The sequence below is a fragment of the Eleginops maclovinus genome, chromosome 7, assembly GCF_036324505.1.
Source record: "Eleginops maclovinus isolate JMC-PN-2008 ecotype Puerto Natales chromosome 7, JC_Emac_rtc_rv5, whole genome shotgun sequence".
Lineage (NCBI taxonomy): Eukaryota > Metazoa > Chordata > Actinopteri > Perciformes > Eleginopidae > Eleginops > Eleginops maclovinus.
The window spans coordinates 6,120,602-6,134,454 of record NC_086355.1 but is presented as its reverse complement, the minus strand read 5'-3'; the positions used below and the strand labels follow the sequence as shown (position 1 = coordinate 6,134,454).

Below are 13,853 nucleotides of genomic sequence, written 5' to 3'. Positions count from 1 at the left end.
GTCCAAACGATAATAATTTTCAAATAGTAATTCCTTCCATAACAGAACTAATTTAACAACACAATGACAGTTTAGCTTATGGCCGACAGATCAGGAGAACATTTCATTTGGAGAGTCGTGGGCCTCAAAACAATCATGGCTCAGAGATAAGCTAAAACTTTATATCGGAAGTATTGCACTGATTGAGTTCTTGTTTTGTGTTTATATTTTACTTCAAGAAGGTAAGAACAAATATAAACTCTCTCCAAATAAAACAGTAATAACTGTGCAAATAAAAGCAGCATTTATTATTGATGGGTATTCAGAAATGGTTTTCGAGAAATAAATAGGAGACTAGGTTGGATAAAACCCATAAATCATTTACCACATCTTTAACATGTGCTTCAGTGGAGGACACGGCCCTTACAGCTGTACATCCATTAATAAATCATCATTTGCGCAACACAATGCCAGACTCTCTCATCACCTGCGAGTTGATGATGCGGATGGTGGTTTTGTTCCCCACGTCTCGCTCGTATCCCTCTGTAGGCGCAGCGTTGAACCGTAACACGGCGTCATGATTATCTGAAACGCATAACAGACCACAGACCATGAAGCAAGTAATGGACTGACCTTGCCGTGTTCCTTTTGTATATGCACATGAACACTTAAGCTGGCTGCTCATCATGATGCCACAATTATCCTTTTACCCTTCCATTATTGCTCTAATCCTGCAAAATGGGTTTTTTGTTGTTTTTTTTAGGTTTGACACACCTGGAGTAAATCAAAACTGCAAACAAAGACAAATAAAGGTGGGAAAATTAACCTCAACATGGATTCTAAAAGTCGTTTTAAATCAGCATGACTTTGTCAAGGTCTTAATGTTGTCGCCGCTGCCGCTTAGTTTCATATTGTAAAGACAACTTTTGAAAGAGAATAATACAGACAGTGATCCTACACATATTCCATTTCATTTTGTAGACCAAACTCAACATCTGAGAATCAATAGCTAGATATTCATAATGTAAATAAATGGTTTTAAGTGGACCCGTTAACATTTAAGTTACATTTTGACCATTAATATGATATCCTTTTGACAAATAATTGGCAGAAGATTATGTCCAACGAAATCATACAGTACAAATCAATTAACAATTAAGACCATTTAGAATTTAGTTACGTTTCTCGGGTTTTTGGTTGGTGTTGGGTATGATTTTGGGTTGTAAAGTCTCTTTATAATACATGAACCCTCTCTAATTCTAGATGTATCAATAATATATAATGTAAATACTTTATATTTAATGTCTGGGTATTCTCAAGCTCCCTGGTTTCCCATTTCACATGTCTCCATCATGTTTTCCAGAATCAGACACAGGTTTATTGCCAAGTAAATTTGCACGTACAAGGTATTTGCTCCGGTGTATATAGTGCAAAAATAAACACAGTAAAATAATATACAATGTAAGAAAAGGGCCAAAAATAGGACTTAAATATTTACATCAAATATAAATGTATTTATATATATATAAGTACAGTGTAATATTTTAAAAAAAAACACAGAGTAAAAAATGAAATATATGCAGTATTGGGATGTGAAGTGGAGAGCTGTGCAGATAATGAGAGGTAGCGGTGTACACACATGGGAAAATATACAGAGCTATGTGCAGGATTCACAATATTAAAATGAACGAGATTTGTTACAACACATGTACATTAATATAATGCATGTTAAAGGTGTGGCGTTTTAGTCCCTTTCTATAATTAAAAGACCACTTTACTTTGTCGGGTTGCGGGTTATGATCTCCTCTCTTTGCTTCCTAACAAATTGCGGGGATCGTAAACATGAACATACATTTCCTCGCTTCAAAAAGTAGTTCCCCGTATCAAAAATAACAAAAAGATCACGGTCAAAAGACTAATACCGCTTCCCCGTCTAATCCTTCCCCGCTGTGTCCCATCCCATACGTAGACACATTTGACAGCAAAAACAGAGACTTGAAGTAACTTATTAATCATCAAAATGAATATATTTTAAACCCTGGAGTAATTCACAAAATGAATAGTTAAGTCAGTTCAGGTTAGTCTAAAGCATTATATTAATAAGCCAAATATTCAAACAATAAAGATCTTGAAAAGTAAAATGGCTCTAACAGTAATGATCAGTACTGGTATTTAAACTTGTAAATAAATGAATAAATGGTTCAGCCTGTTATAAATATGACCTCTCCACCTCTACCTCTGGCTAGCAGAGAACTCCCAGCACTCCACTCCATGCAAAACAATGTGCTGTACAGAAAACAGAATAGGAGAAATACATTTTGACCATACATATGAGATAAGAAATAACTACCAGGTGATTATGGCCAGGTCAATCAAAAAGAACAAATCAATTACGACCATTCAGAATTCAGAATAGTTACGTTTTTAGAGTTTTTGGGTTGTAATCTCTCTTTAGAATACATGAACCCTCTCCAATGCTAGATGTATTAATGATATATAATACTTTAGATTTAATGTCTGGGTATTCTAAAGCTCCCTATAGCTTATCATGGTGTCTCATTTCAGAATAAGAAAAATATTTTGCATGCCCGCTTTTCTTTTTCAATTCACTCCTTAATCATTTCCTACTCCTATCCCCAAACTGCGTAGGAAGCCTGTCCATGAAATGCATGTTAAGACACACCGAAGCTCCCTGAAAAAAACATGAATAAGAAGAGTAATTTGCACATGAATGCTTTCTCATGCACACAGAGATTTGTGGAGTCAGGTCCATGCTTTTTGCAATTAGATATATCTCTGAGGTATCTCTGTGACGCCACGCTGATGCAGTGAGGTGAATTAAAAAACATTTGACTGGGATTTATTTCCAGCTCACAGATGTAACCAAAGTGCTCTCTAGTGGTTAGCTCCTGTAACTGATCAGCAACTACTAATATGAAGCAACCATTAAAGATCACACCTAATTCTCTCCACATGTTTGTTCATATAGTGTCCTTCACACTTCATCAGGTAATCCACTGCCTGACGGATGGCTGGATAGATAATTAGAAACTTGTGATGTCTCTTGATCGATCCATCAGAGCCACAGTCCGGGTTCGACACCACAATGGATGATCCGCCAGATTTGTATCTAATGCTCCTTCATCACCGTGGCCAGTCGACTGTAACAACAGCAATTGGCATTCCCAACAACAAGACCTGCTGCAAACGGGATCACAAGCTTGACTTTGAGTTTGTCCTCCCATTCCAATAAAATACAGTAAACACATCAGTTCTCCTCAAGGATTCAGAGCGATCGATTTTCAATGTTCTCTTTAAGCAGGGGTCATTTGTTGTCAAATCATCTGAGGTGAGATTTACTGACTGACATTAAAATGGTTTCACACAATCTAAAGATTAAAGCTAACCCATGTGCCCATTTGTTGTCGTTTGTGAGCACCGGCTGGCGCAATGGGGCACAGGGTATATACACTGTAGGTGACCTCACCGGCACAGGTGCGGGTGAGTGGAACTGGGAAGTGCAACAGTTTTTGGACCGTGTAGCAGAGTGCACACGCTGTTTTTCGTTGGAAATAAAATGGTATTGAAAGCTTTAACTTTGTGGTGAATGGAGATTGCACGCGTTCAATTAGTTTGCCCAGTTAGGCCAATCCCCCAGTGATGTTGAGTGGCAATAGTTACCACACTGTGTATAAGAAGAAAACAAAAGTTAATTTATTTATCTACAATTTTATTTGTATGTATTTATTTAATCAAGTCTATTTATTTAGCCAATTTTCTTCATTATTTTATTAGACGTATTTTATTTTATACATTTTATAATTCTATATATTTTATATGTATATTACATATTTATCAATATAATTATTGTATTGTATTATTGTCATTGTTTAAATGAAATTATTCTAGTTTGTATTGTCCAAGGTTTTTTTTTAAAAGAGGCTTTGATTCAGTTCTTTGATGGATTACTATTGATTGTGTGACTGGAGACTCAATTTTCTCTTTGACCCCTGAAAATGAAGTAATGCTTTTTTAATGACCACTGTTGCAGGCGACAGAGTGAAGATCAATCAAACGATCGTTTGTTTGTTTCTCAGAGGGGCTGTAGAGGTTAAAAAACTGTCACGCACTTCCAAAGAAATACAAGAGGAATTCCCAAATCTCAGGAGGTAAAGAAAAGTTAAGAATACAAATTATTCCAAAGAACTAAAGAATTATTGAGTTTAGAATTAGCTTTCATCATTTATTGTTTCAAAGCTTTTATTTCACTCTTGATTTCTCATGTCTTTCATTACAAATAATCTGACCTCTATAGTACCTGTATGGCTGACCTTTGACCTGTCTTAAATCAATGACAAGGATAAGGGGTTTTAATTCAATGAACACAGCTTAACTTGTGATTTAAAGCTGGTTTAATGACAGATTCATATTTGTATGTTGTGCCTCTACTGGGACATGTCTGCTTTAATGTTCAAAAAGCTCTTTATTTTTTCTCATTCTGCCTGTGCTGCAGCACCTCTTTTCACCCTCTGTCAGAAACCAGAGCCCAGTGTGCTCTGATTGGTTGATTGGCCGGCTCTGTTGTGATCATGTCAACCTCCTAGAGATATCCCACCCCCAGCCTATCACATATGTCACATGTGAGTGTTACGTAGTGATGTCACTATGTCACATAAGTAAACAAAAGACTCCAGTGGAGGCATCACAATCAGGTGTGAGGGTGAGAAACTCTCTTTGGAGGGAACTCTGGGATTTAAGCCTTTGCAGACCATTTACATGCACGTAGACTTAAATAAAGACACTACAGGAAAGGGAAAAGCCCAAGATGCATAATAGCACCTCTTTCAAGTACGTGTGGTGCTTTAAATCATCAGCAACTGCCTTAAAGTATAAATAGTGTGACACAAAGTAAATAAACTGCAGTATTACAAAACCATGCGTCTTACTCTGTCATGACAAGTTTGATTCATTTAGAGCTAGAGAGTTAATTCATCAGTGTCCGCGAGAGTAAAAAACACGGCTCCTCTGGTGATGCCTGTCAAGTCTGACATGTTATATTCCTCCCTTCACATGAAGAATGATTTTTAGAGTTTAAGATCGACCTACTCTCTTCTGGCTCCTCCAGACTTGTTAAATGTGTCATGTGGCTTCGTAAACTCAAAGATAGTTGATCTGTACAGCTGACACTGTAACTGACCCGGTGTGGCTGCTTCTGGGATCTGATTCAGACACTTCAAAGCTAGGTGTCTTTTTATGTTTTAAAGTTTGGATGCCATCTTCAAAGCCTGACAAATAAAACCCAGGAGAGGCCGTAACACATCCTTATAACAAAACCACAGAACAGGTTTGCCAATAAATTCCAATGCAACATAAACTGAATGACCCAATGTTGTAGGAATTTTAAGCATGTTATGAAATGGGAATAGATGGTTATATTTAGGCAAAATATGACTTGGTTGGGTACAGGAAAACATCATGGTTTGGGTTTTGAATAAAGTAAAAAGTGACATGATGTAGTTACATTGTTTATGTGATAAAGTCTAGACGTGGTTATGAGGGAGCAGGGTTATGAACTTTGACGCCGTACCGTTGTGATCTAACGTTACATTGTCTGGTTTTCAAAAATACATTTGGTTTGGTTTACTTATAAAGGTGTATTTATGTTGTAGAAAAATTACACAATCTGTCAAATCAATGTCTTTGACCATCATATCTTAATAACCTCAGCTCAGAAGTGCAGGCAATTCTACCACAGAGCTTTTTATAAATACCACCACAGTGGGGCACCACATCACAAATTGAGATCAATCACAGCCACAAATGCAATTACATTTACGAAATGAGCTGAAATTTGCAGGGAACTAATTTAAAAATGAGGGATAGTAGACTGAGGCTGTCAACAAGAGTAAACAGTAAAGCATCACAAGCACTATGTGAGCTACAGGGCATGCCCTAGAATAATGCTGTGAATGGTTTCTAATCTCCCTCCATATTATACAGGGGATGCAGTCTGTTCTGGACGCCACATGATGGCAGTCACACATCAAGCACATGGCAGCAAATCTAAGTGTTAAAGCTCTTACAGGATGAACACTGTGCTGCAGCCACTGAGAAACCTGATCATCTAAATGTCAGCCAACCAGCATGTAGCACAGGATACAAGTATGTGGTCCCAATCGTCTTTCGCACTTTGTCACAATTCAAAGGTGCAAAATGTAGGTTTTGATGCAATGCAGGCTTTGTCCTAAAGACAGCAGAATAAGGAAGAAGGAAGAAGGAAGAAGGAAGAAGAAGAAGAGTGGGTTTGATATCCTGTTGAACACTGTTCAATAATAAATCAGCTATACAACATTTATCTCATTCGTCAAGTCATTAAGTCTCCGTGTCAGGAAAAATCTCTTTTCTTAAGAACTAAGTACCATGATGATGACACACCGATCCAATACCCGGACACCAAGATGAATGCATTTCCCCCTCAGAGACCGAACAGTCATAAATTACCATTTGTTGTTTGACGATTTTTCTATATTCTCATAATGACTCACAAGGTCCTCCATACTCAAAACAAGGCATGTGTGGTATTGGACTGAAACCAAAAACAAACATGGGGGATTGATGATACATCAACAGAGATCTAGAAACACCTGCCGAGTTTCAGTCCGAGGCCTGGTTGCCCAAAACTGAAGCCTGCCTCTTGTCTTCTAAAAATAAGAAATAGCACTCAGTCAAATGTGTTTCATCCTCCAGCACTCAACCAGAAATACCAAAAACATATCCATCAATAATCCAAAACAACAACACGGTTTGGGAGTTTTACTTAAATGCACCTTTGGTCTGTTTTTCTGTAACTGTGCAGGATCCCTGTTTTGCACCCACAGCTTTATAAATAATCTGACCTCTGAAAGACTTTCCTTTGCAACAGTTGAACTTTTCTTGCAGCCAGTTGAGGCATCACTTTTGAAAGACTTTAGTGCTGAGGTTTCCACCGACACAGCACCGCAAGTTAATCCCACTGTGACCGCCGGGTCAGATGCAGATGTAGCATCTCTCTCCTGCATCTCGTTTTCACTGATCGTTGTTTTCGCTGCTTCCGTTTCTGGGACAAGTATATCTGGGGCAGCTAGCATCCTCAGAACGGTGTCAGTGTGAAGATATTTCATGTAAATGTATAAATATAATGCATAAAGCTGTTAATATTAAAGACTGTTCTTTCTTTGAGCAGACGAATCCTAAAGGAAATGCACGGAAGCTATATGTGATGTGAAGCAGCCTGATTGGTTACCAGAGGGGGTTCTGTTTTTTTCCTACCGAGCCATCTGTCATTGAGTTCACACTCTCCCCACTTAACGAAAAGCTGCCAAAGTCTCTATACCAAAAGCACACACATTCAAACACAACGATACATATACCCTACTAGGCACACGCTCAAGCCTGATCAGCTTGACGAGTTAATCAGGCCACACAAAGAAAACTCCCCCCTACCTGACTTGTAAAGCGAGCTTGGGTTTCTAGAAAGGCGCTAGATAAATTTGATGTATTATTATTATTATAAAAACAAAAACACTTACTAAAATAGATTAAAATACTTCATAGTTAAGTTATAAATTATCTATAAATAAGTTGTTCCTTTATAAAAAGAACATTTTTAATATCCACAAAGCCAAACTTCAAACATCACTTTCTCAGTCATGTGTATTGGGCTTTCAATTGCATTATCCATACACAGTACATGTCTTTTTATCTCCAGTAGACTGAACATTCTGCATATCTGTAATCCAATTGTTATTATTTATAACTGAATAAGTTTTTATCTTTCTGAATATTCAGAAATGATAATTAGATAACACAATTTTGTTTTGCTTATACTTTTTCGTACGGATTCCAATAGCATTTTTGGATACCTTGCTTTAAAATATGCAAAAGCCTGAAAAAACAGCTCCTGTAGAGCTTTGTTTCCTTTAATCTAAATCCGTTTTCTGTCCACTCACCGATCTCTTTGCCCAGTGCGGAGCGCAGGATGGCCCCGGCCGAGGTGACCACCGCACAGGTCTTGAATGCGCTCTGGTCCTGGTGCAGTTTCTCCAGCGGAAGTGACGGCACGAGACGAGCCCAGCCGAGGGAGGAGAAGGGCTGCTCCGACCCGTCCACGGTCCTGAGCCGGGCCTGGGCCTTCATCTGACACAGCAGCTCTTTAGCACTCTGGGCGGCCCTGCGGTGTCCCGTGTAGGAGACGTGATGTTTGTTGGCACTGACGTAGTCCTTCATGGCGCGCTGCAGCCGTGGACTCAGCATGCCAGCGGACGCTCGACCCCGCCACAGCCGCTGCACCACCGAGGCCGACTTGGTGAAGTAATACTCCTCCAGATCCGAGGAGTCACCGCCCGGCCTCCTGCCTGCTGCCGTCCTTATTCCGTTTCCTTCATCTTCTTCTTCCTCCTCTTCCTCCTCCTCCCCACCATTGTACTGCCTGGTGCCGGCGTGGTTCTGGTACTCTGTTTGGGAAATTCTCTCCCGACTCTGGATTGAAGGGTCCGAGTGAGAACCCACATTTTCTGTGCCAAAGGAGGACCAGGCAGCCAGGCTCTGAGGGTCCAGGTACTCCTGCTGGCTGGTCTCCCGGCTGCCATAGAGGGCGTAGGGAGCGCTGTTGGGGCTGTGGCTCACCTCCAGGCTGGGCTCCGGGGTTGTGAAGCTGGCAGATGGCTCCGGGTCCGGCTCACCTCGGGGGTAGGTTGTCGTTAAGGTGGAAGCCAGTTCATGTCTGTTTGGTTGCTGTTGATGGGAGGCCTGTATGGAAGCCAGGCGACGCGTGTCGGGGTGCTGCGAGAGTAAAGAGCCAGTAGAGGACAGCGGCTCAGTCACACGAGCATCCAGGAAGTAGGAGAGGAGGCCGAGGAAGAGAAGCACCCAGGCCAGCATTCCCACCAGCACCAGCCTCCGCCACTGCCTCATACTGGACTTCATCACCTCTCACTCACATAGATCTGGCCCACCAACAACACAGCCCCACAGCCAGGACTCAGCCTACAGGTCAGCTGGAGGGCCTGTGAAAGGAGAGAGATCGGGATGAAACCGCTGAGGGGAGAAAGGGAGAATGAACACGAGTGAAGCAGAGGTTTGTGACACTCACCACAACAGACGCTTCTATTTCTTCATGACCATGTGGCATCCAGGATTCAACAAGAATCTGAGGAGAGGAGAGAGGTGCACATTAGTGGAGACAAGTATGGCTGCACAATATGATCTTTATAGTTATGTTAGCAGAATACACATTGTGGAAGGCTGCGATATTTCACTCAGGGGTTTTCTTTAGTAAGAGGAAAGACAGTACCTGTAAAAGATTCTAAAGACTTTCAAATTTCATATTTTAAAATTGAGCTTTATATGTAAGAAAGAAAGCAAGTCTAGTATATAATCATGCACACAGCCTGAATTAAGAAGGCGTATAAGGCTGCTCTATTAAATTATTAATGACTATTGTTATCATTATTCAGAATGAGTATAACTTTATTGTCATCATACTAAGGTACAACAACATTTCGCAGGCTTCTCTCAATGCAGTAAAACACACTTTAAGTAGTTTAGCTGTTCACCGCTAAAAGCAGAAAGGCAGAACTAACACAAATCCATACCTACTAATTTATCCAGAATAATATCATTTTAGCAATAATAAACAAGTTGCTCGGATATTTTTATAGGGCCAAGATGCACATGCATACATGAGTGTGTGTGTGTGTGTGTGTGTGTGTGTGTGTGTGTGTGTGTGTGTGTGTGTGTGTGTGTGTGTGTGTGTGTGTGTGTGCATGAAAAACACAAACAGTGCGCACACAGGAAAACGCCTCCTGCACAGCAGCACTTGTTCTCCACTCTAACAAAAAAGGAGTTGTTTCATTAGGATCCATCTATTAGCTGGAATCCAATTCTCATTGAATCCGAAGCAACTACAACAAGCACTAAACACAGCTGACATCAGTCCGCTCAGTGAGCAAAGATCACAAAGGATGTGAAACATTTAGAGGACCCTAAATTAACAAAAAAGGATTTCTTGTTTCTTCAAAAGGAAGAGGTTGAGGTGTAAAGGCCTATATGAACTTTAACCTTGAACGTGATGCAGGCTCTGTAAGGGAATAGAAGTTCGTAAGTGGTGATTATCAAACTAACTTGAGCAAACCGCAGTTTAAAAAGTTCTCAGCTCCTGATTGTGACTAACTGGACTGCTCGACTCCACTTTTCCCAGGGTGTAAAAACTCAGGGCTGAAACAATTAGTAGATTAATCGGTAACACTTAACTTTAACACCTGTCCAATTTGTTATTTACAGGCACTATAAACCTATAAAATAGTCTGTAATACAATATAATTAGGCTATGTTTATAGTATGTGTGTAGTGAACAGTTATTTGAAAACTATTCAAAGCTATGAAGATATATTTTGTGTCATTGTTACTATTTTTTGTTTCGAGATATAGCTTCATCCTCATCAATGTAATCATATGATGTCCTTTTTTGCTTCTTCGCTCATTTTCCTAGAAGTTAAAACAAGCCTTGTATTATAATTCATGAAAACTAAAATCAACATGAGCTCGAAACAGGGATGCAACCAACCGTTACCTCCGCCGGGGGATCGTCAGATCGGTAGCGTGTGTGCGTCTCTCATCTCTTGTCCAGGGCTAATCTCCGATAATGCTTCACCCATCTGCCTAATATGGTGTGTGTGATCAATGAGTGCTGTTTGCTCAACGAACTGTCAGGCTTGCAGTGACTCACACTTTGTCTAAACACGTTTTAGTTCCCATTTTATACCCTCTGACTGTTGACCCTCCTCAAGTGAGCAACAACAGTGGCTTTAGTTTAGTCCTTTTTGGAAGGTGTGGCCCAGCTAACAGCTAACAGTAGACAGAGCTGGACACACACACACACACACACACACACACACACACACACACACACACACACACACACACACACACACACACACACACACACACACACACACACACACACACACACACACACACACACACACACACACACACACACACACACACACACACACACACACACACATTATAGCTTCATATATTTTGGGTTGTTTTACACTTATTTTAAAGTGGCCAAGATGACGTCATTAAATAACTTAAATTGCCCAATAAAAAAGTCCAAAACCCACAATTGATAGTGATATAAAACAGAAAAAAGAAGCCAATCCTCAGAAAATAAATCTTGAAAAAAATGCATGTATACTTTTGGGATAAACAAAAATGTGTTAAGGAATTGCGCTTGTTTTAATTCTCACACAAAAGATAAACATCTGCTCTGTTGTCTATCACCTTGTAACACCCTCTGTTCCGCTCCACTGACTTGCACCACGATTGCGACATTGATTCATAAACCCACTCGTTGACATTTCACATGCGTATCATCATTTTACCTTAGCTTATTTTGTTGCTGTACACAGAAACACAATCATTAAAAGACCACAATCACGTTCAGCCCGACCTGCTCTCATACTCTGGTGTACAACGTGTTAGCTTCGCTGATGGCTTACGGTGTGAAAAACACAGCAGTGAAGGTGAATAAATGAAGCATTAAATCACCTCACATCAGAGGAAGTACAATCCTCTCAGCCATGCGTAATTATGAGTTTTGGTTTCTTAATGTGGGAGCATTTCTCCTGAGAGTGGCAGTGTGGAAGTAAAAAAAAAAAAAGCTCCTGAGTGTTAAGCCTGCACTCGTCCTAATTACAGCTTCCTGTCTCTGTAGCTGCCACGTCCTGCAGAGCCTGAAGAGCCCCTACAGTCCCCCCAACTCCCATGTATGCAGAAAAACAGGACTTACGCCCCGCAGCCACACGGGAGGCCAAAGCTCATCCAGTGAACCCGGTGAAGAAGAGGGGGAAACAGCGGGGAGAAATTGGGCCAGAGGGAAAAGACAGTATGGGAGAAAGAAAATAACGGCAAGAGCTGATGCAATCTGTCAGACAAACACACATCTGCACAAACACACCCAGCAATATGATAGTTTGTTCTGCCTGAGGCTTTGAAGATATTGGTAGGTGAGGTAGGTGTCTGGCAGTAATCCCCTGTGTAGCAGTGTCTACCAGGCCGGGTTCAAATGTTACTCAGTGAAAAATGTGCCATTTAACACCTGGAAATAACAACAGCAGGCCTGACCTACAAAAAAACAACAAAGAAAACAAGCTAGAGAGCACACAGCTGCCCAATGACAACGCTGTCAACAAACAAATGGCATCTACATGCACCACTGCCCAACAGAGGCAGACTGAGGAAGTGTGTGTGTGTGTGTGTGTGTGTGTGTGTGTGTGTGTGTGTGTGTGTGTGTGTGTGTGTGTGTGTGTCCTGTCCTGCGGCTTTTCGTGCAACCATGCGTGTGCGCAGCCTCACCTGGCAGCAATCAGGGTGTGTGCTTCAGTAAATGCGACGAAACAACATAAATGCGTGGCACAGATGGAGAGGCGGGGGTGGAGGACAGAGCTAGTCTTGTGAGGACTTCACAAAGAAACAGTACAAAACGGGAAACATGGAAACGAGCCACTGCCAGACAGCAAAGGACGACTAAACGACTTAGTGGGAGTTAGCAGAAGACGGGGAAGAACAAAGGAGCCCGAACAAATAAAAAGTATAGATCTCGCAGAGAACAAAATTGAGATCCGTTGCGGGTATACGATGTAGAGGAAGAAAGAGGAAGCTTTTGTAAGAGGGAAGAAGAGGAGATTGGTTAAATGATTGTAGGCCATTTGCCCTAAAGAGGATAATTATGTGGTTCAGACCTGCATGGGAGGGAAAAGTAGGAAAAGTGAGCGAATGAGCAGTGAACCTAGAGGAAACATGAAGGATCAGAGCTCCATCTGCAGGGTTGCTTCATCATTTAAATAAAAAGCATTACATTTCTATCATAATTGTCAAAGTCCAAGGCCACCATTTGAAATATCTTGCTTTGCTAAAAAAATGTAGATGATGATAATTAAGTTTGCAACAAAGTGACAAAGAATAGAAGCAAATTCGTCATTATTTAAAAGCTTTAAGAAGATAGTGAAGATTCATGTTAGCGCAATTGCTTTAAAAATAACTGAAAGAATTAATCGTTGACGAAAATACCAGTTAATTAAAAGAAAAGTATTCAATTTTATCTGGGATATATGACTATAGGAGCTCAACGTGGTTTTCATTTTCTTATTGATTGATTTCCTGCATGAAAAAATCACTCTTTTCTAAAGCTCAAAACGTACTAAAAATGACTAGTTTAATCCGAACGAAAACAACAATATTCCGTTTCCCATCACATAAAGACAAAGAAAGACAGCAAACATGTCCTCTTACTTATGAATGCGTATGCTTGAAAAGTAAAACATTGTTTGGCCTGTCAAAACGTATGCACCGATGAAAACTATTCTGTTCATGTCTGCAATTAATGTTGAGATGTTAGAGTCTGGAGCTGGTTAGCTTAGCTTAGCATAAGTACTGGAACAGGGAGAGACAGCTAGCTAGCTCTGTCAAAATCTGCCTTCCAGCAACTTTAAAAAGCTTAATTCATCAAGACATTATATCTCATACATGTACAGAAACCATAGTGTGTAACCACCATGTTTTACGGGGCGGTTTGCACAGACATATTTCTTGGCTCTGAGTCTGCGCTGGTTGCGAGGCAACCCAACAGTGATGACAGAATTCCAGGATGTCACCGCTCCCGGTCATGATGTAGTCACGCACACACCCAACACATTCAATATATTCCCAAAAATAACTACAGCCATGACCTTCTCCATCTACACCTTTTATTAGGTGCCATCTGCCAATAAGTAAATCAAATTGGCTGCGATTCAAAAACAACCTGCCAGCACTGATTTCCCATTCAC

The 13,853-nt window shown here is 40.5% G+C and overlaps 1 protein-coding gene across 5 annotated transcripts in view; it reads right to left on the bottom strand.

Moving 5' to 3' along the window:
* Positions 1-13,853, bottom strand: part of st6gal2a (ST6 beta-galactosamide alpha-2,6-sialyltranferase 2a) — a 48,726-nt gene that overhangs the window by 18,874 nt on the left and 15,999 nt on the right. For 4 of the 5 annotated variants that reach the window (XM_063888035.1, XM_063888040.1, XM_063888036.1 and 1 more), the window contains 3 exons: positions 9,110-9,166; positions 7,968-9,023; positions 467-564 (listed from right to left, as the gene is read on the bottom strand). In XM_063888035.1, the coding sequence (XP_063744105.1) occupies positions 467-564; positions 7,968-8,943 (1,074 nt within the window). In that variant the 5' untranslated portion in view covers positions 8,944-9,023; positions 9,110-9,166. Of the gene's footprint in view, positions 1-466; positions 565-7,967; positions 9,024-9,109; positions 9,167-10,582; positions 10,608-13,853 lie in introns of those variants that run through there. The other variant, XM_063888038.1, reaches the window with a different exon arrangement.